At 35.6% G+C, this 22,417-nt stretch overlaps 1 protein-coding gene across 2 annotated transcripts in view; it reads left to right on the top strand.

Annotated features, from left to right (window-relative positions):
• Positions 1-22,417, top strand: part of LOC138123145 (uncharacterized) — a 242,627-nt gene that overhangs the window by 197,812 nt on the left and 22,398 nt on the right. For both annotated transcript variants that reach the window (XM_069037700.1, XM_069037699.1), the window contains exons 4-5: positions 19,028-19,163; positions 19,524-19,657. In XM_069037700.1, coding sequence (XP_068893801.1) covers positions 19,028-19,163; positions 19,524-19,657 — 270 coding nt within the window. The remainder of the gene's footprint in view (positions 1-19,027; positions 19,164-19,523; positions 19,658-22,417) is intronic.

Raw genomic sequence — 22,417 nt, forward strand, 5'->3', positions numbered from 1 at the left:
TCCATTGACTTGGGCTTGATTCATATGTTATCATAGAAACTATGATATCTGATGGCGATGTCGCTATTTTATTCCACTTTACATGTTATACATTCTAAAATACATCTTTCAGATTTTTCCAACTGATAAATGTTATTGTTAAATTAACATCCTATATAAATTATTTGTTACCCAAAATAATTACACTCAAAAATTGACTATAAAACTCGTACAATACTATATGAAAACAGGTATGCGGTTCATAAATGGTGGATGCGCCGGGAATATTGGTGTTTCATTTTGCAATGGCGGTGACTTTAATTATATAAATTTTACATACATTTTCAAATGTTGCATTATCTTTTATATTATTAATACATTAATACATATTTGTTTTTACAAAATCAATATATGAAATTATCACCTTGTTTAGTATATTGTAATCACTTGGAAAATAATAATAGTGGGTCTAAAATAATAACAGTAGGTAGTCTTGTAGAATTATTTTAGATTTTCAATTTAATAAAATTTACCGAAAACACTCACTTGCATTTAGGTGTTTTTATTTCTCACATATTATATCCCAAATAAGAGCACGAGACGAAGTCGAGGGCTTTTATTTGATAATAATTGGTCTTCTGACCGAATAATTTATGGATGTTTGTGTTCATTAGCAAAAAAATTGCCGGTATTAAAATTTTGCACGAGGGGTATACGGCTGATTATTTCCTGAATAGAATGAAACCAAATGCATTATTTCCAATCCTTTTTATCCAAAATAATTTATTAAAAAAAAATCAGGTACCGACATTTTTTATCAGATTATTGCACATGTGCATTTTAGAGAAATTTTACCAGGTTATTTGTTGTTTTCTCGTTTTGATTGGTCAATATTTGTCACGCAATTGGTTGCTAAACATATGAAGGAAATAATCATTATTAAATCCATGCATACAGCATGAGTCAGCTAAAACAGGTCAGTCGTATAAAACAGAAACTAAAGAATAATTTTAAAATCTTTGGTGGTAAATTTAATGTGTATGCACGTTTTTTTAGGTTTCTGTGATAAGTGATAACCCTGTTAGAAGGTATTAACTAACACAAAGCCGACAAAAAAAATTGTGCAAATTTATACTTTTTATATTCAGTTGAAGGATTTTTTTAAAATCATGTTAGTGCATTTGTTTTGGTGAAAATTAAACAGTTTTGCTCAAAACAATCCCTTATTCTCAAGAATTCTTCTAGCAATGTTGTCGTTTTTATTCAAAACAGAGTCAAGTGGTGATCCTGTTGCCTTTTCTTTTGAATAAATGAGCAACATTGCTGAAATAATAAAAATAAAAAGAATCTATGTACAATTTACAAAAATTGTCAAAATTTCGACACCCTGTTCAATACACAGATAACCCCATAAAATCCAAGGAATTCAGATCGTAATTCTTTTTACATTTTTGTTGATTATTTTGCAAACTAAGCATTTTTGGCCCCATATGTATTAAGAGTTTAATGCTTATTTTTGATCGTAGAATCTGCCCTGATAATTTGTCGGTCGAATTCGGATACACCCTGTATATTTTTAATTTAAAACATTGCAAAGAAAGAAAAAACAGAAATATTTTTTTGTTTATAAATTTAAGGTGCTCCAATTACAACTGTCAATTTACACTTTAAAAAAGCATAAACACACTTAAGACTTTCGAACCTAATATCTTGGTTATTTGACCACGGATTTTTATAAAATTTAAAATGCAGATATTTTACAGGGTGAAGATTCAATTAGTAATAAAAGTAGTGAAGTAAATTCTAATCCGAAGGTGCTAAATTTGACCAACATGGGAAATGATCAGTTTGAAACCCATGTGATCATAAAAACAATGACATTTGATGGGGACGTAGATATACTATTCCACTTTATGTGCTTCGATAAATTCATGAACAACTTTTTTGCCATAATTATTTTGTATTTATTTAGGACTAGCAAATGTTATTGATCGTTAACTTTTAATAAAAATTAAATTTTACCATACAGTAATTACATGCATGTAATTTATATCGCTGATACATTAATGTTGTTAATAATAATGAACGAGTGGATTATTTTGTGCTACTGAAATATTTAATTATTTCGTCGATGAATTTGTAATGATCAGTACCAAACGTAAATTAGTCTAAAAATCAAACAACGATTTCAAATAAAAATATTTCGGCTATTTGACTTTATTTTCAAAATATAAGCGAGCATGATTTGATAATATTGAGTTATTTGTCGTATACTTTCAATCTCCAGCCAACCAATTTGTCAAAGTCTCGGCAACAGCTTTTTAAGATTCCGGCGGAGTGTTTTTAAGTGGCTGTTCATTACATGGACACAACAGGAGAGTTCTATTCTAAATTAATTTCAAAACTATTTGATATTATCAAGACAAAAAAGAATTAAGACAAGGTATACTGTTCCATGAGGATCAACCTCCGGGTTACAAGAGTTCCTTCACTTGATACGAGTACTTGCAAAGCTGGATATTGAAATTAAAATATCCGGCGTTTCTTTAGAAATGTATTGTGGGTTGCATTTTCAATTCAGTGGGGCTCATTGCCGCTCGTGAAATACCCTGTATATAAAACAGTTCTATAGGCCATTAAGACCCATCTTAGACTTAGTCCTCCCAGTTTGCGCTTTATATGTTACATTCCATTATCCTTGTTGTCACAACCCTTCTTGGCGTCATAATAATTACTAATGTGAATATTTACGATAAATAAGTTTTCCGATGAAATCAGATTAACAAGAATGTAATTTTGTAGTTTGGACGTCGACAACTTTCACGTCAAGAAATTTGTAAGCTTTTCATTCGGCTTAATCGCCAGCACGAGTTTGTTACCGAATATATTGTACTTATCTAAACCACGAGAAGCTTTAGACAATTTAATCCAGTTAAAAACGACTCGAATTTATTTCAACCGTAATTTCGTCCCGACTAGCCGAAAGATGAGTTTTATAGAAAAATGATCTCTGATTAAGTTGGAATAAAAAAAATATACCTACACGTTTGTTTCTCCCACGCTGCGCTCTATCTTCGTTGGTATTCATTCCTTTATATTTGGTTAAAAGCGTCGGACGACCGAATATTTCAGATAATGCTGTGAAGAGGTGATCTATTTTGACGACGAAACTCGAAAGTGGCCGCAAGCAAAACAACTACTTACCAGCCAACTTATCGTATCGAACATTGAATTACGCGGCTCTGGTAACCATCTCTCCATCCCCAATGGATAATTTTTTCCGTTAACACTCCACGACGTATTGCAAGATTTGTGTGCACTCCGAGAAGCTCTCTCGACGCGAAACGGAGCAAGTATTTAATATTTCACTTTTGAAAACATTTATTTGGATGGAAATTAATTACAAAGGAAACAATAATATCTCGAATTATATATCAAATTGTTCCAGATTGCGAAGACATGAATTTCGCATTATAAATGAGTACTGTTTGAATAATGATTTGCTGCAAAGTTAATTTGAATTCCAAAAGCGTTAAGTTCTTTACGTGTGGTAATTTAGCCTTGTCGTATTTCCATTTCTAGAATTGCAAATAAATAGGGGAAATGGGTTTCAAACGGTTCAAAAGCTGCTAGGATATTTTCTAAAGAATTGATATTATTAAATTCATCTGACGACAATTTAACTTATTTATTGTGAACGAACAGAAGAAAATTACAAGAAAAACAATAAAAGAGAAAATGGTTCAAGCAAAAAATACTGCAAGAATTAAACTGATTTTGAAGCAAATTTGGCTAAGCAAGTATTAAAGAATTAAACGAATAAATATATACAGGGTATCTCAAAATTGGCGGAACAAAAATGTAAAAAAAATTCTTTAGCTTCAAGCGGTCGAAAATCGCGGCTTTGTGTATCTTTGTGTATTAAAACGGTTGAAGTGGCTTTTTTGTAACCGGACTTTCAAATCCAAGGAGTTGAAATGTCCACAGACGGCTCGACCGAGTCAAATGTAAGGTCATTTGAAGCATTTTTCACGATTTATTTATTAATAATTGGACGAAATATTTAATATGTAAATCCCAAAAACATTGTAGATAAAATCTGTAGATAAAAAAAGAATAATGACAAGAGTGATATTGAGTATACAGAAAGGGTAGCAAGTAAGAAGAAGAAGAAGGAAAATATTAAAGGCACCATCAACCATCTGTAGCGCTAGGAAGTAATAAATTTCGAATTTGTGGTAAGCACGTCGAGGATAGGAGGAATGCGGAAAAATTTACAACAGTTCTAAGAATTCTCCCAATTGTTTCATTTAGTTGAGCTCCGGTCGCGAACGCAACGTAAATGTCAGGAAATAAATTCCTGTCCTATTTATATATAATTGTTTGCTGTAGGTGAATTATAAATTGTTTGAAAGAAGGATAATTTGACCTAGTTGTAGCGACAATTGGCACCGTTGTTTCTCGTCCTTTTTCTACATCGGCAGGATTTGGCCTGCGCTCGTTCTTATTCAGTCGCACGGTTGCCAGCCTGTCCCATTTCTCAGAGTGTTCCTCTGATCTGCCAAGCTCAGGCAAAGGCGCTTGAATGAATGAATATAATAACCATTCGTGCGGCCAAAGGCGGCGGAAATTTAGTTTCCGTTATTGCTGCTGGGGCCACAGCAGGCATCCTTATCCCCTCTTTATCGACGCCGCTACAAGGAACACTCAAAACATATTAACTTTTTAATGACCCCAACATTGTCTTAAAGTGGATGAGTTGGACGTGTCCGGGCGCCGTCCCCAGGTGAGTCCGATGGAAGAATCGGTTAACACGCGCTCCTGGAGGGACACACCGGAAACTATTTCGCCCGCCCGGAAATTGAAGGCTCGGACTCCGGAAACTGGGATAGTTTGCACACACTATATGATTATTGGACTTTGTTGAGTTATGGTGGTTCGTAATTAATTTGCGTTATTAGCGATTTTTCGACTATTTGCGGCGATATTTCAATTATTGGATGCGGTTTTGACGCCCCCGTAATCAGTGGTGGTGTTCCACACTGACAAACATCCAGAACTTCAGGTGAAAATTAATCGACGTTCCCAAGAAGAGGAATCCCAATAACTGCCGGCCAAATCTGAAACACAAGTGTGTAGACGTATAGATTCTAATTATCGAGGTATGCTTTGCAGTTTTCTTCATCAGTCACCAGCCACGAGCCGATGAACTACATTCTAACGCCATTACGCCAACACCACCGACCGGTTTATTTCATTACTTTTTCACAGGCCCAGCTGTATTTTCCAAACTAATTTCGTCTAATTTTCCCAGACAAACTTCAATAAAGGCCGCTTAAGGAATGTATTTGTTACAAAAGGAATGCAAAAAGAGACATTCAGCTTCGTGCCGCGTCTCGACACAAATTCAGCTTTCCTGAAAATGATACAGGTTGTTTCGCTTCCTGCTCCACTTTATTCTTTTGCCCCGGCTCTCGTTGATTGTATTTGCACCATTACTTCATTACGTTTACTTTAAGCTGATTCTTTTCATTTAAACCTGTTTAGTTTAATTGTTAAACACACTTCAGTTCAGACACGTTTTGTGACGTTTTGCTCCCAGCACATTTCCATTACGCCAGTGCGAAACAATTTTCACGATCGCCTTTATCCCATTTTCATTCGTAATGAATTATTATCGTTTTATTTATTCTTACTCGCAAACACCCACAAATGTTCCCTTCGAAACAACAACTGCCATTTCAACCTATCGGTGCGTTCCTTATCAATGCGATTACAATCACAGAAGCAGCTTATGATTACTAATTAGTCATTACTGATTAGCAATTATCCGTATACATGCCTCGCATAGTGATTATCGGGTGCGATCACACTTATCACAACCCCAACCTAATATCTATTCGCACTGAAAAATCATTTCAAATCCCATAAATTTTCGGTTGGGGCTCTATTCTCTTATTACAAGAGTTTCTTACCAAAATATACTGAGGTATTTTCACCTAATGGAGACGTATGTGGCATGAATGATAGATTATAAAACAACCAACCAAAAGGGAACGCCTGATGGGCTAAAGCACTGAGCTGGTTGAAAAATTCACAAATAGTAGATTCGACTGAGCTAAAATTTTGTCACAGACTATGAGGGGTTTAGTGCATACAGCAAAGCAAGGAAGACTCTTTAAAATTTTGTCGTATGTGTTATTGAACAATTTATTAATTAAGAAGATTTGTTGATTACATTGCTTTATTTTATTTTATATGAATATACAGTGTGATCAAAAAGAAAAAAAATCAGAGCAGGAGTTGCCAATTATCGGTCATGTAGCGGAATTCTATGAAAATGCACCGGCGTAGACAATTTGTGGTCCCAAATGCCACTTTATAATAAGTCATACCTCAGGAATTTTAAACGTTGTAATTACAATTGTGCATTTTATTATTATTATCTGATAATGGAAAAGTTTATAAAATAAATTAGTGCAACATTTTACATTCGTAAGAATGGGTAATTTATCAGCTTTATTACCAAACGCGACGCTGAAATATCAAAGAAACGTCAACGATGTGCTGTTAACCGAAAAAACAAGTTTTCAATTTCGGCAAAGTCTACTATTGTGGGCAAAAAAAGTGGGACATAAAATTTCTGTCAGTTTTGAAAAATTCGATGTAGTTCAAGCTTTATTGTCATTTTTTGACACTATTCCAGCTGACAGTTTAAAAATTGATTTTATACTCCTATTTTGCTTTTCCAAATGCCCTCTTCTTTTGATAAAGGTAGATTTTGATAGGAACTTTGCATTAAATAAATATTCACTACATTCGCTACAACCTACAATACTTAATGACGTCAGTCAATTCAAAGTAGGGTTAGAATCATATAAGGGTTATTTCACATTAAAAGTCAAGACAATGACCTTGATGTCCTACTTTTTTTGCCCGCAATAGTACAGACGTTTACTGTAATTGTAAGCAACAATTATCCCAGAATAAGAGGTAAAATGGGTTTTACCATTGACGATAAAGCATTTATTAATTAATTAATGATATATTTTTCGAGAGGTAGACAACCAATAAAACGACTGTGCATAGGAGGTATAATGATCAAACCAAGACAAACGTTTCTATAAAACAAAAGATGAGGTAGCACCATTGATTTATTTTCTTTTTGATCACTTGTACGTAGGACAATACCTAGGTAGTTTGCCATGATTTTGAAAATTGATCATCACTTGGTTTACGTAAAAGAAAAAGACAGTTTTCTAAATCACAAGAGTGGTTCTTAAACTTTTTGTACACAAATACGTAATTACCTAGAAATAAAAAACAAACGTCGGTTTTTAGCGTGCTTAGAAGTCAATAACCCTACCCAAACGTATACAAACCTTTGGCAATATTTTCTACACTGCCAGTGTACACGGTGGCACCAGAAATTAAATTTTTCCCGCTGAAAAGAATTAAAACATACATATCTGAGAAACACGACATCACAACTCAGACTAAATAGGCTCATCATGCTTTCAATTCATCGACTGCAACTCCTTTCAGGGGAGGAAATAATCGATGAACTCACTAGAAAACCAACGCATTTATATTTGGTTCTGTAAATATTTATATTTTAAACAACGTTTTGTGTAAATAAAAGTTTTGGGCCTATATGCCTGGGGCATTTATTATCCGTCCGCTGCCTAGTGTAAATTTTACAGAACTGTGTGCAGTAAGTTCTATTTGCGAACAAATCTGTGAAAGTGTAAAATATCCAAGACGTCAAATGAGAGACTGTAAATATAAAATAAAAACATTTTTTATATAAAACGTAACTATACGCAATTAAAGCGTAAATGTAATTGCAGTAACTCAAATAACACAAATTGTTAGATGTCCCTGCGGACATAGATACAAAGATCAAAGCTGCCAACCATACAAAGCAAAAAGTACTAGGCGGTAACGCTGCCAACTTTACCTTTTATCTAGTGGACGTCTAGTAATGAACTCGATTTTATTCTTATTATATGCCCCTGAGGTTCATGTTTCGGTACGCCACTGTTTTAATCTTTTATCTGTAGGCATTAAACAATGTGTTTAATTAAATATGTAGTTAGTTAGTGAAACACATATGGGCAAACAATAGTAATTAATGGATCGTGTAAATTTGTATAGAATTTTACTTGTTTTTTTAATGTTTTTGGTTGATGATATTGATGTTTACATATTCAAAAGCCAATAAAGTTAAATATAAAAATATCATCGACAGCGTAAACGCCCGAAATTCAGCAAATTGAACCACATGTTATTTCAGGAAGATGGTAGATATTTTTATTTATACTAAAATTTCCCGATATCCTTTTCAGCTGGATAAAGATGAAGTAACAGAGAAACAATATAAAGTTAAATAAGTTTATTCCAAACTTTACACTTGCACTGTATATCGGGTGTTCATTTAAATGTATCCTCAAAGTTAGCCTTGAAGAGCAGATTGTGAACGGAACACTCGTCCGTCTGCAGAGGAAAAACCCAAACAACGCAAAAAGTGAGGTTACATTAAACAGCTGACCCGTGATCTGTAATCCGTGGTGCGTTCACAATCGACTCTTCAACGCCAACTCTGAGGATACATTTAAATGGATACCCGATTTAAAAAATGTTGTGCAATTTCCTGTAGTTTGCGCTAAGAATAATAAATTTCGTACCAAGCGCGAGCTCCTCCAGCACATTGTACCTCAGTTAATTGTTTGTGTACTTAACACATTCTATTAACTACGCGTTAAGAGATTATTTAAGTATACGCAATTACTCTTTGTATACAAGTTGTTCTTGAGTGGTTACTTAAGAGCAGAAATTAACTTGAATCTGACAAATCTTATAATCACTTATTTTAAACAGCTACCGAATGGAAAATAACTTTAACGTTTATCCCCTGCGATGCTTCGGGTCGTTAGTGGACAAGAATATTCGACTCGATGTTGGCAGAATCGAATCCCTTGATGCCATTTTCAGTTGACTATGACAACTATTTCCATTATTCCCTAAATTTCAAATGGAGCGCACCGTCTGCGTTTAGTTAGCAGCGTAGAATAATATCACTTCCGTACAATTACCAATAGTCGACATTTTATGTCCATTTGGTAAAACCACCTTTGAATAATTCGAAATTTTCATGTTTGTGCAAAAAGTGCTCCAGTGGTACTCCACCTATCTCACCAATCTTATTACACCCATTAGTGCGAATTTACGACCAGTTAAAATTCTCTCCTCTAATTTGCATAAATTCTGCTCGGAACTTGTCGCGCTTTTCGAGGATTCAATTTAAAAATTACAAGAAAAGGTAGAATGGAGATGATCTATTCTCTCATAGGAGTGTTATCCTTTGGGAATTTGAAATAATCGTCCTGAACGTAAAACAGTGTAGCATACGGAAACTGGGTTATCAGCGTTTACTACTCCCGAAGATCAGGAGCGGATAAAACATAAAATTTTAACTTGGATTAATTCCCACGTATATCAAACGTGCGTGTTCAGCCAATCAGAGCGCTTGCTTTCATCCAATCAAAAATGTTTATCGCGATAAAAACGTCCTACTACTCTGACATCTGTCAAAAGTGGTTAAAATTACATGCTACTCCTGTTTTTAATAATTGTATTATAAATAAATAATTAATGTTAAAGTTTGTATTCTGGAATTGATTTTGCCAAAAATAACACGACCCAATTTTTTATAGCTTATATCTTGTTATTTTGAAGAGTCGATTGTGAACGCACTATACAGGTTACCGATCGTTTGAATCTTACGTTTGACACGAGTGGTGCGTTCACAATTGATTCTTCAACGCCTACTACGAGGTGAAATTTAAAAAAACACCCGATATAAATGAGGCTCTTTGTCGTCATGGTGTGGTTATTTAACATGACATAATTACTTTGAATTTAATCCGCTCACAACAATGATGCCCCAAGTTATGTGACTGCGAGGGATAAAGAATAAAAAAGATGTTTATCACGTCGGTGAAATGAAGAAATTTGAGATTTGAAACTCGATAATGGTTTTGATTAGCTGAAAGGAACTTTCCCCGGAATCGAATATCATAACATGATTCTGCACAAGGTGTAGAGAGTGAATATACCTTAATACCGTTTGACACCCTAAAGAAAATCGCTAATAAAAGAGCAAGCTAGGTGCAAACTTCAGAGGAGATCAGGATGGTCTTAAATTTGACGCAACAGGGACAATCGCCTCTTGGATGTATTTTTAAATTTTCGTTCGGCCAGCAATTTCATGTTTGTCAAAAATTCTGGCGGACGTGTGCGATATTCATAACAGTTCTAAATTTCTATTGTTGGCGTGTAGTCGAACGAAAGCCATAAATTAAAAAATTCTTGTCGTGTCCGGATAAACTGCGAGATCCCCCCGTATCCGTATAATTTATTTCGTTTTCATTAGAGCGCATTAGTTTTTTTTGTTTTCCAATAGAGTGAATAATGGCAACCCTTTGGAGGGTGATTTTTCTTGCGGTTGTCGGCCTAGGGAAGAATCGATAGTGGTCAGTAGCAAAGCTGTTGCTGACCTGATGAATTGACGTTCTCGGATTCACATAATGACTCCTTTCAGGAAGAGCGCTGCAATTAGTGGAGAAAATTACTCTATTCGTTTATGTTGGCGGGGCGATTTTTTTTCATCCCACTATTTATACTGTCTCCACGGCCTCATCGGCGATAAATGACAATTTATCGTTTAAAATTTCCACCACGAGTAAATTATCCTGGCAGGAAGTTTCGCCCAAAGGGGGCGATTCGAGATTTTAAGGGGAAATTTAAAACTACAAATAAATTTAATTTTTACATCTTAATAAAATGAAAAGAGGTAAAAGATGTTAATAAATATACAAGATAATAATCGAAGTACAACAAATTAAATGTTAACAAAATGAGAAAATTATGAATCAGGAAGAATCTCAGTAATGGCAAAATGAAATAATAAATTCGTTTAGTAAGAAAATCCTTTGGGATAGGTCCCAGAAATAAATTGATTTCGCAAAAAGTCAAAACCTGTTTGGATAAAAAGTAAAGACGATTCACAAAGCATCGTATGAAACGCTCAAGTAGAAGATTTTATATAGAAAGGAACTAGTCACTCTAGAATGAAAGTAAAACGAAACTTCGTTGTGTTCTTTATGCACCATTTGATGGCGTAGAGAAAAGAAGCTTTCGGATTGATAAAATTGACCAAGGATTTAATTTCACATAAACATCTTAGAATGACAAAAAAAAAGACAAAAATAATTATATTTATTGAAACATGTTTAAAATAATAGAATAGGATCATTTCTTAGAACTCCAGAAGAAGATTGACCTCTAAAATTTTAGTCCTTCGAAGAAAGAGCACTAGGCAAATGAATTCAATAATGAAAATATTTTTGAGTTACAGAACTCCTAGCGAAATTTAAAAAACCGTACAAATACTCTGGAAAACATTTAAAGAGTACATGGAAAAATGCTCTTCTCAAAAATGGAAAATTTGACGTAGAATGGTGTTTAAAAAATCATGTTACTCTAACAGCTATCTCAAAAATAAAGAAAGAAAGAAAATTAAGCAAATCAAAAGCAGTACAACTTATCTTCCCCTGTCCCTGTAGAGCTGTTGAATTTTCTCATGGGCTGTGACCTTGAAAATGTCTGCACGAAGGCGGAGCGATAAACCAGTGAAAAATCTGTAATTGAAAACTGAAAACGTCGCCTACTTTACATGCAAATAGACGAGAGAGAGACGAAACTAACGTAACGAATGACGATGTTTTCCGGTCGGTTTGTAGCGCCTACTTGAGACCGATTTTCGTCGTTTGCGATTTGACTCATAGCCCATGAGAAAATCCAAGACCTCAACCAAATCTCAAGAAATTTGGATAAACTGTTTTTAAAATTGTTTCGATACTTTCTAAAGGGCCTTCAAATAAATTTATATTTTTGCAACATTTTTCCAGCGTAAAAAATGACACAAGAAACGTCTGACAAATAGCGAAATAAAATTAATTAGATTAGAAAATATTTTTAATTTTTGTAGTGCATTCTCCCTATTCCCCCTCCACGGAATATGGCAATATGAAATTGGGAAATAGCTTACTATGTAACCTGTGTCACTCCGGAGAATAATTGGTTACCTACAAAAATTACTTTACACTGTTAACATAATTAGAATGTCGGCTACGCCTACTCTAAATATATATTTATTTGAAGGCCCGATAGCTCCTCTGTATATTGTGCATAAAAGTACTAACCTCAGCAGTCGTCACAAGAAGGTGGCAAATAGTGAAGATGTATTTCTTGTTTTATTTTTGTTTATAAAAATGTATGCAAAATGCACAAATTAGTGCCTGTTAGTACAACAGTTTTGATGCGCTGTCACAAACAACATCAACACTTCGTCCAGTGGTGTGTTATTAATTATTATCATTATTTTGAATATGTTACTGTTGGTGGATGCAGAATGAGATTTGTGATTTTTGCGGCGACGTAAAGTTGGAGGCCGCGGAGCGGGGATGAGACTGCATTGCTCGTGGCATAAATAACTAGTTATTGCTTTTAGGGGTGCATTCGCGTGGGGTGGGTGTTTGCTATTAGTACAGTGGCCCAGTTTACGAACAACGGATGCCAGTTAGCTACAATATATCATAACTGTGCGAGACACCTCCACAAAACACACTCGGTGTAACATAGAAATTCACTCGTCGACCAGTTATATTACCTCCTAGGAAATTTAATTTCACTCTTGTAAAAGTAATTATGTTCTAGTTGACACTACTGTCCTGCTAATCAAAACATTTCATTCGATTCTTTTGAATAAACTCCGCAATCTGCCAGACAAGTCAACTTTAACTCCACACACTGATACACTCCATGAAAAATTACTTCCATTTCTAACTGGTCAACCGATCTCATCTCCTGATTAAAACGCGACGAGTAATATATTGCCCATCTAAAATTTTCAACCCTTTACTTTCATTAAGCAACCGAGTCTCTTGAAAATACCGTAAAACGTACACTTTATGTGCGACTTAGATGAGATCACGTTTAACCCAATTTTTGTGGATAGTTTCTGCTCCTTAAATTTAATTATGCTCTCTAAACTTTAAAGGTAACTTAAATTGGAGTCATTTTTCATTTACATACATACGGTGTGTTGTCGACGAAACTTTTCTCCAACTTTCGAGCTAATCAAGATAGTGACTAAAAACCAACTGCGAGTTATTTAATAGGGCAATGAAGAAACTAGCAGCGTCGATAAATCACCACACCAGACTCAACTAGGAGGTCACGGATCGACACTATCGACATCGGTATTCAGAAAGAATCTAATAAGGAAATATAAATTGGAACGCTGTAACGGATATAATTCCGCAAATAGGTGAGCCAAATGTTATTATCACTCGGAAGGCATCTGACAAAGAACATTTCGTGAATATTGTGGAACACCTGCAAGACATGACGGTGCTGTGGATGCGAATAAAAACAGATACAATCTCGAATTACAAAACACTAAAGCTCCAACACAAAACTATATCGATTTCCCGGACTCCAAACAATTTAAATGAATGAATCACAAACGAACATATTTCTTTCTACACTTGGAAATAAGAGATCGAACCTATGGAAATACATTTTTTAAGCACCTTAATGAAAACGGTTATTTTACGTACTCACAAGCGGACGAAAAGTAACTCTTTTTCGGACGCACTTTTTCGGATGCTGACCGTGGCGCCATCTGTTGGCCTGTTTAGTAAGTTAACAACGAAACCGACTAAAAACAAATGAATATTTTATTTTCCCGAAAGAGTGTAACGTTTATTTCTGGTACTTATTTGCTGCATAATAAGATAATGATACCAACAACGAAAGTGATGAAAAAATGTCTAATACGTCACCATAAATTATGTAAATGCATAATCATGATATGTATATTGCAGATAATAAGTTTCTTGTTTTGTTGGCAAGCTGATAAAAAATACTATTAAAAAAATTGCTAATATGTATTTATTACATTTATCTATTTGAAAAAGGTAGATATAAAATAAATTTGTAATTTTTCAAATGATGTCTTTTGCTTTGTAGTTCGTGGGGTCGCCTAAAAATTTTTATGTGCACATCTGTCAAAAAGTGTCTTTTGTCCTTGCCTGGTTTCAAGCCTCGGCTGCGCCTCGGCTAGCAAACTCAGACTCGGGCGAAAAAGATGCACTTTTTGGCCTTGGTACACAAATGGGAAATGACTGTTAATATTGGTTCTAGTGGTGAAGAAACTAAACCTGTTTTTTCGCGTGACTTATATGCCTTCTAACACACTAGTACCGTAAATAACTATAACGTCGGTGAAATTTTGTTTTCTTTAATGTAATTGGCAGTATAAAATGTATTACGTTTCTAAAATAATTTGACATCGAGATTATTCTAGTTTGCTGCAAATGCAACAAACCAATTTATTGATTTTAACACTTTCTGGACAAGCTTTTATTTCCTCGCGCTGTCCTCCCAATTTATTTTTTCATTCACAGAGGTTTTCACGCTGTTACATTTCAGCTGCTGGAAAATTTGAAAATTTTAATTCAGATTTAAATAAAATGAAGAGTCTCAGTTTTGGAAATAATTCCAGTGTAAACGTTCCACACTCCATAACCTAAAAATCTAAATGGAAATTAAAGCAAACATAACTTCTGAAGCTTCTGCCGAATGTACTTGTAAATGGGCACCGTTTTTATTATTGTACATTAATTACGGTTATTACACCTTCCCTCTGTTCGTTCTCTTGAGGATATCTCACCCTTTGTTTCGACCGGAAACTCGAAAAAATCTTACGTTACCGGAATTTTTCACGACGACAGAAGGTCACAGGGGCGTCCCCGCCTCACTTTATTTCACTAGAAACGCGGTCATCCTTCAGCACTTGCTAGGGATTTATGCTAATAAATGCTTACCTATAATCACTGCGGAAGCGCACAACACTGAAAACAAGGGTGAAGCGAAAACGCAACATTAACTCTTAGTGAAAGTTAGTTGACATGAGGCAGGTGGCGTGCTGCTTCGGATTAGGTGAAATCAGCTCAAAATTGTTTAATTAAAGTGAAACGAATTGAAATGTGTTGACCTTCCTTGTCTTAACTAACCCAACTGAACTAGAACTTTAATTGGACAAGCGCGCTACGCTATGATAGTTCGGATAAATTTTTCAATTTAATTAACATTTCACCAACGGGAGAGATCTACTCTTACTTTGTCCCCGCCGCAAATTACACTGGATAAATAAATAACACTAAGTTGCCATTTTGCCATCGCCCTGTCCTAAAATATCTGTGTTTGCGGTTGCAAACCGTCCTCATTTATCATGTTGATGAAGCTTAACTTTTAATACGGACGTAAATCAGAGATGAAAATAAAAACCAATTATGCAAAAAATAAAAGATCTTCTGGAATTCGGTGTTTAGAAAGCACGGATTCGTACACGCAGCAAAGTTATAAATGTAGGGCAACATATGAAATTTATGTATCCTTGCAATTCATTTTTCTGGATTTTTTGCTGCGCCCTGTTGAGCTTTTATTACCGCAAATATTCCTGCGTTACTCTTCACACAGAGTAATAATTATAACGAGGATTTGAGCTTCATATTTTGGCCTCACGGCGAAAAGTTCCTTCTAATTAAGAGTAGATACGGAAGATAGTTCCAGTTGTGCTTTTAATCATCATCGCGTCTTTTTTCACCGTTCCTTTTACGGCAACATTTAAATGCAGAGAGAAATTCCTCAGACCAAACTAGTTGTGCTGATAATGAGCGTAGTGCACTTCTACTACAAGACAATGTAAATAAGGAACCTGGTTGGTTTTTGCGGGGAATAAGAGATGACGGAAGTGTGGCGAAGATGTATCCCCCTGCAGGACCCAGCCTAGCTCTTGATTGTATGCAGATTAAGCTGCTTGTAGATTCAAACTTGCAAATATCTTAACATCAAAAGCAGCTGAATCAGAACGGAGCATCACCTTCTTCGCCTCGTACAACGAAACTCGAGGGTGCACCTGCGAATCGAGCCCAACTCTTCGTCGTGGGGAGCGTTTAAAGCGTTTTTAAGCACACTCTAATTAATAAAGTTTAGTCTGCAGTCGAGTCTTAGTCGATTTTCGATAACCGTTAAGTGCAGTTGATTCCAATAAACATCCAATTTCCCTCTAAGAAGGGTCCAGTCGTTTATTCGGGTCACTCTGGATACGCCAAATCCCTTCGGAGCGCTTTTATAGCCTCACAAGTATTACACGACTGCCTTCACAGGACATGCGGCGGGCTTTACGGCCCCTCCCAACTTAACAATTAAATGAACGAACACCGAACTCGTACGACAATCTACCACACTCGAGCGTTATTTATAAATTTTAAAGCTCCTGTTTGATTCATTATTGAGGGAGCAGTTCTTCGGGTCAAAATCCAATTTGGCGGCGGCGCTCCTCGCAGGAACTGATCTAGCACGGCGATTCCGAAACACCTAAAGCTACTTAGTAGTACATTTTGTCAGTTTACACGTCCGTACAGCAAAGCTATAATGTGTTCGTAAAAATAAACACGGATAAGGATCCAATAAATTCGATGGCGATAAAAGTACATCTTTTTTATATTATACATCGACTACGTGCGACGTGGAAAATATTCAAGTATTCAATAAAATGGAATCGTAAAAACGTTCGACTGTAAACGATCGAATCGATCATAGAAACCTTGCTTTGTTGTTCTTTCATGGTCTCGAAGTTTCTCCACAGCGGAAGAAACATATGCTACGTTTGCACAATAATTATAGTGACATCAAATCGTCAGTCTGTTTTCTTTCCATCCACAACTCATCCGTGAATGGTCTGAAAGAAACTTGTACACTTCATCAAAATTTCCACGATAAAGTTTCAGGACTGAGTGGCGGTTTCGTCGAATTTCCTCAAACAATTAAGAGAGTTAGTTTCTTTCAGAATATGGACATTAACTCTCTCAAATTAATAACTCGTCAAGACTGCACTTCTGCTACAAGGAGGTAAACTAATTTTTGCACGGAATTTTCCGGATTTTGCCACCAAGCTTCGAAAATTTAGGAATGCAGGAAATATAAAGCTTTCTTTAAAATGTGCCCGTTAAATCTTTCACCTTTTGAGACCATTTCACACGAATGGCTGTGCAATAAAGAATAACGTATTTACACAGTTGTGTCTAAAGGCGTGTACACAATGGGTTGCACACCGTGAAATGTTCTCTTCTTTTCAAAATGAAACTTGTATAGAGTAAAGTGAGAGAAATCCAATCGGTTAAGTTAGAACTCGTGCATTTTATAGATGTTTTAGGAGTTATAAATAAGTAGCAATTATTCGATAAGTCCTTCTTAGTGTGTCTACATCTTGCAACACTTAACTTTTGTTATAACTTAGAATCAAAATTCTTAGAAAGTTTACGTTTGATTGAAATTGGCAACTAACAGGTAACTCCGATCACCTATTTGTAACTACAAATACACTAAAATTATGGGGAAAAAAGCTAATCAAACCTGCTAATTGGGGGCATCACGCTCAAATGTCGACGCTCTAAGAACGTGACATATAAATTAAAGTCTCAGCAATATGCAAGGTGATTCAGGAGCAATAATGTGCGCGACAGAATTGAAACTGCAACCCACAATACATTTGGAACGTAAAGCTCGATAGGAACGCGGTAAATATCCAGTTTTACCTTCCAAATGTATTGTGGGTTGCATTTTCAATTCTGTCGGGTTCATTAGGTATTACTCGTGAATCGCTTTATATAATGCAACAAAATAAGTAACAATTCTGCTTAAAAAAAGGAATATAAAAATAAAAAATATATATAAAAATATAGACATTTTGATGATAAGAGTTGGTTATAGCTATTTTAAGTATCTAAAGCATAATGAAGATGTTTTTATTCGAAGGCAACAGTTTAAAAATCCGAAGGCGTTTGGCCCAAGGTTTTGTAATTTGCCCGAGATTTATTAAAAAAACACCTGATATAACGTTTTATTTTTCACCTGGAATACGGAAATTGATTGACAGCAATGTTGAAAGTACTCAAAACAGCTTTGTCTGCATACTTTGTTTTGTATCTATGACAATGAAGTTTTATTCATAATTAAAAAGTGCATGATGTTTGTTGCAACGCGGGCGTTATCATTATGCCCGCTTGTTACGCCCAAGGGCGTAACAAACTGCTTTATATAGCTTGCATCGCAGTCATTAACAATCAATAATTATTGACTATTTAATTCATCTGTCACTTAATGTTCATCAACCAATGAAACAAACTTAATTTTAGTGATTTCCATGGTTAAGAATTGCAGCGGATATTGGACTAGTACAAATATCAGCGACTATTGTACTATTGTACTATCGAAGTGAATATTTTAAACAAATGAACACAAAAACATTATTTTCTAACAAACTGAAGTGTACAATTTGAAAAACTGAAAGAAATTTGAGGAATTTGATTCATTAAATAGTCCTCCAAATGCGACTCGTAGTCAAGGTTATGCAGATCATTTTTGCGGTGGGGTTACTCATGTCAACGGCGCTTTCGAATTCGACTCGTGCTAACGCACTCATCAAATTCATATCCCAGCGCCGTTGACATTCGTAACACCACCACAAAAATAATCGGCATAACATTGACTACTCGTATTACAACTGACAATTGAAAAATAAAATTATTACTAGCTTTGTTTTATTTCTTAGCACTAAAATATGCATCAAATACACAAGTTCTAATTTGTAGTGTAGTTCCCCGAGTTTATCATACATTGTGGTTTATATTTGTCAAGTAATGGAAACGGTTTTGTAGGTACAACACCTTGAAACATTACAAACTAACACATCTGGACGATGATACTAAAATGTGTTGCCGCAAAATGTCGGTTATTTCAAATTTATTGTTGATGATTTCGTGTACTGTGTATTCAAGTAGATCCCTGTGCCGTATTTCACTTTGTGTCTTCTTAATTTAACAAATTTCGCAATTGAGGGACATTTTGTTTGCAGGTGTCGAGATCTAACTCAACGGAAGTGACTTTAACGGACGTGAAGAGGGAGACTTCTGGAGAATTTAAGTGTGAAGTTTCAGCGGATGCACCGAGCTTTCATACCGAAATACGTGCTGCGCATTTACTTGTTGCAGGTATTATTAAAGTTTAGAATCCTCATTCGTCCTCATAGAGCACACCTTGAGCCCTTTATGTCCATCGAAAATATTCCGTCAGCTGGTTAGAAATCGAAAAATTTGATCCTTTGACACGGTTCCCCAGATTCAAACGCCGTACTTAAGGCTTTTGCACGTTCACGCTCTCAAAGCAAATAGCTGTGGCATCAGTGAATTGCCGGCTCTTTAAGCAATGTGTATCACTCGAAACCGATAAATTAGCTCTGCCATTCGCTGCTGCTCAATTATTACCGTTGACGAGCTGTTTACACTGTAATAACTTAATTGGCTTTCGATTCGCTCTTATCGCCTCCGAATCAGGACGATTCTTTTTTGCAGACGTGCCAGACGAGGGCCCAGTTTTGCGAACCGAAGTCCAGGAAAAATCGATAGGAGCCAGGATAAAGGCTAATTGCACGACGCCGGGCTCTTATCCGCCGATGAATGTCACTTGGTTTATCAACGATTTGGAGGTAAACACCCCCTCTTATTGCGCCAAACCAGCCCGATCACGTTTCACGGGTTGATTATCAAAGTTCTCATCTTGTGTACGCCTACATTTGCTTCAAAAAATGGGAGTGTGAATTTCTGGGATAATTTGTATGTATGTGGACACGCCGGAAAATCATAAACGTCCGAAAGTGAGCTTTCGCGAGCAACCGTGTAAATATTGGTTCGACGATCGACACATTTAGAAAATAATAAAGTGGAAACAAAGCTTCGAACAAATAGAATTGGAAAGTAAAATGCGGCCAGTAACTGGAACGAATGGATTGCCAGAACATGAGATAAATTTAATTAATTCTCACTCTTGCATGGTTCTTTTGCCAATTAATAGAAGAATGTCTCTCACGTCCGTAGTAATGCTGACTGAAACTGTTGACTCAACAAGTTTCTCAGCAAGTGTCTTCAGAATTTCAAAAGAAATTCTTGTCCTTAACAGTTTTTGATCTTTATGAATATTTCACTTTAAAGAGAAACGAGTCTGGGCTTTTCCTGTAGAAATAGTTGCACCAAGTTTCGAGGAGCTGGTGAATTCTTGTGTCTCCATATTTGGTGGGTAATAATGTTTATCTTCAAGAGGTCGAAAATCGCGCCTTTGTGTATCTCCATAGAAACGGTTAAAGTGGTATTTTTTCGGAGTAGAAGTACTTCAAGTCCTAGGAGTAGAAGTGTCCACAGGCGGCTCGACCAATTTTACACGAAATATTTAATAATTAAATTATCCCTATTGAAATAAAGCCTCTAAAAAGCGAAATAACGAAATTATTATCCAATATTTGACCGCACTGTGGTGTTTAACGAGTCGCCCGTTGTGGGCGTGTCCATGATGTCAGATGTGATGCCAAAATCAAAAATAGCGCAAGGAAGATGGCCCTCCAGTGTTAAAAAGTAAACAGTTGTAAGTTGTAATCGTTTGCTATTCACGTTTTGATCATTTTTGTTATATTTAGCGAATATCTGAAGTATGTCCGATGCCATTGAAATCGAAATGCATTTGCACGGCTCCAGAATTAACGCAGATCGCGGCAAACTCTATGGAGATCTAATCGCACCTAGTCTTTATTAATATAAATTTTTCAACAGTGGCCCGTTGTCGTTGGATCACCTATGTATATACAAAAAATTACCGTTCAGATAGTTGCCTTGGAGATAAGCTTTCCTGCGTAGACTGACTGGAGCAAAAGACGAATCGGAAACATTCCTGCTTAACGATTTATTATTAAGCCGAATATGTGTGTGCTATATTTCAGTCGAACGCAGCCTAATGGAATTGGACGAAATATGTTTCCAGACACCTAAACATTGTTTATCTGGACCATTTCACCTATATGCTAACCTGATTAATATTGTGTTTCGCTGCACTGTTCTCTCGTTAATAAAATAAATTACCATGCGCAATGTATACAACCAATTATTGTAATAAATTCAGGGGCATGCCTCCAGATAGAACCTTTGTCGGTTCTGCTGTTGGCTCTGCTCGGTTTCACTAAAAATTTTTAGGGTCTAATTTCATTTGTCCCCGCGAGGTTTCGTTTTATCTCCGCTAAGATGTTGCAGCATTAAAAAATTCAACTTGGGGTTAAATTGCCATAAAAAATTTAGAGCTTTTAAGATTCATGCACTTTATACATTTATGACATGTGCTCTTCGAGTTTTTCAAGTTTATTGCGTTCAGCATCGAAATTGTTAGAATCGAAACAAAGCGCCATAATTTAACTACAGCTCAACTAAGGATGAGCAAACGAAATGACAGAAATGAAGGCAATTTTTCTTGATTACAATAAAAAAAATCCATTCAACTTTTTTTAGGTAAATAAATGTACTTCCAGAAATCACTGGAGGAGGAATGGGGAAACAATTTAGTATCAAATTATATTTTAATTTTTTAATGCACATATTCAGATTTAAATAGGCTTAGGAATATTTAAAAAAAATCAAAAGTAATAATACCGAACAGACTCTTTTTTACAGAAGCGACTTAACACCGATAATTCATGTTTAAAATATTCTGATTCCAATATTTATGAGGGGTTGAAGTAAACCAGTTGATTAATGAGAAGCAAATATTGTTACGGTAGTCTCAGCACGATAATTTTTTGTAAGGTCTACGAAATAAAAGGAACTGGTACGCCACTGCTAACGACTGCAATAAAATTGCGTTTACATAAGAGCTTATGGGCCAAAAAAACCAATTGTATCGCGGTCCAAATCTTGAACGTACAGCAAATTGTGAGTGCTCTAACGCCATAAAGTAAATTATTTCTGGCAAGATTTTGCATATTTTATAGAAAGAGAGAACGCAGCCGGCGTTTACGTTCGCGTAAAGTGGCAATTTCCTATTTCGCTTTAGTTCGTTTAGAATTGCCGGTCAAGACTAGGATGAAAACGAGGCCATATCAAGGGAAGACTTGAATAATTTAAAGAGATTCTAAGTGCTTAAATTTCTGGGCCAATATTTGTACTACTTAAATTAAATTTGCACAAATCTGCTATACATTATACGGAGGCTGAAACTAAACGTTTTGTTTGTCTAGACTCCTCGTGTCTTTTGATGAATTTAATTAATTGGCATTTGCACAGTTAAATGTTGTACATGAGCTTCATTACGGACTTTATATGAAGAGGGACTGTCTGGGACTTGAAACGAATTGCGGAAGCACGTAATGAGCTCCGTTCAACTACAAATCAATCGACGGTTTTGTGTTGTAGAACAATTCAACCGCCATAAA

Source organism: Tenebrio molitor, chromosome 2, assembly GCF_963966145.1.
Source record: "Tenebrio molitor chromosome 2, icTenMoli1.1, whole genome shotgun sequence".
In the NCBI taxonomy this organism is placed as follows: Eukaryota; Metazoa; Arthropoda; class Insecta; order Coleoptera; family Tenebrionidae; genus Tenebrio; species Tenebrio molitor.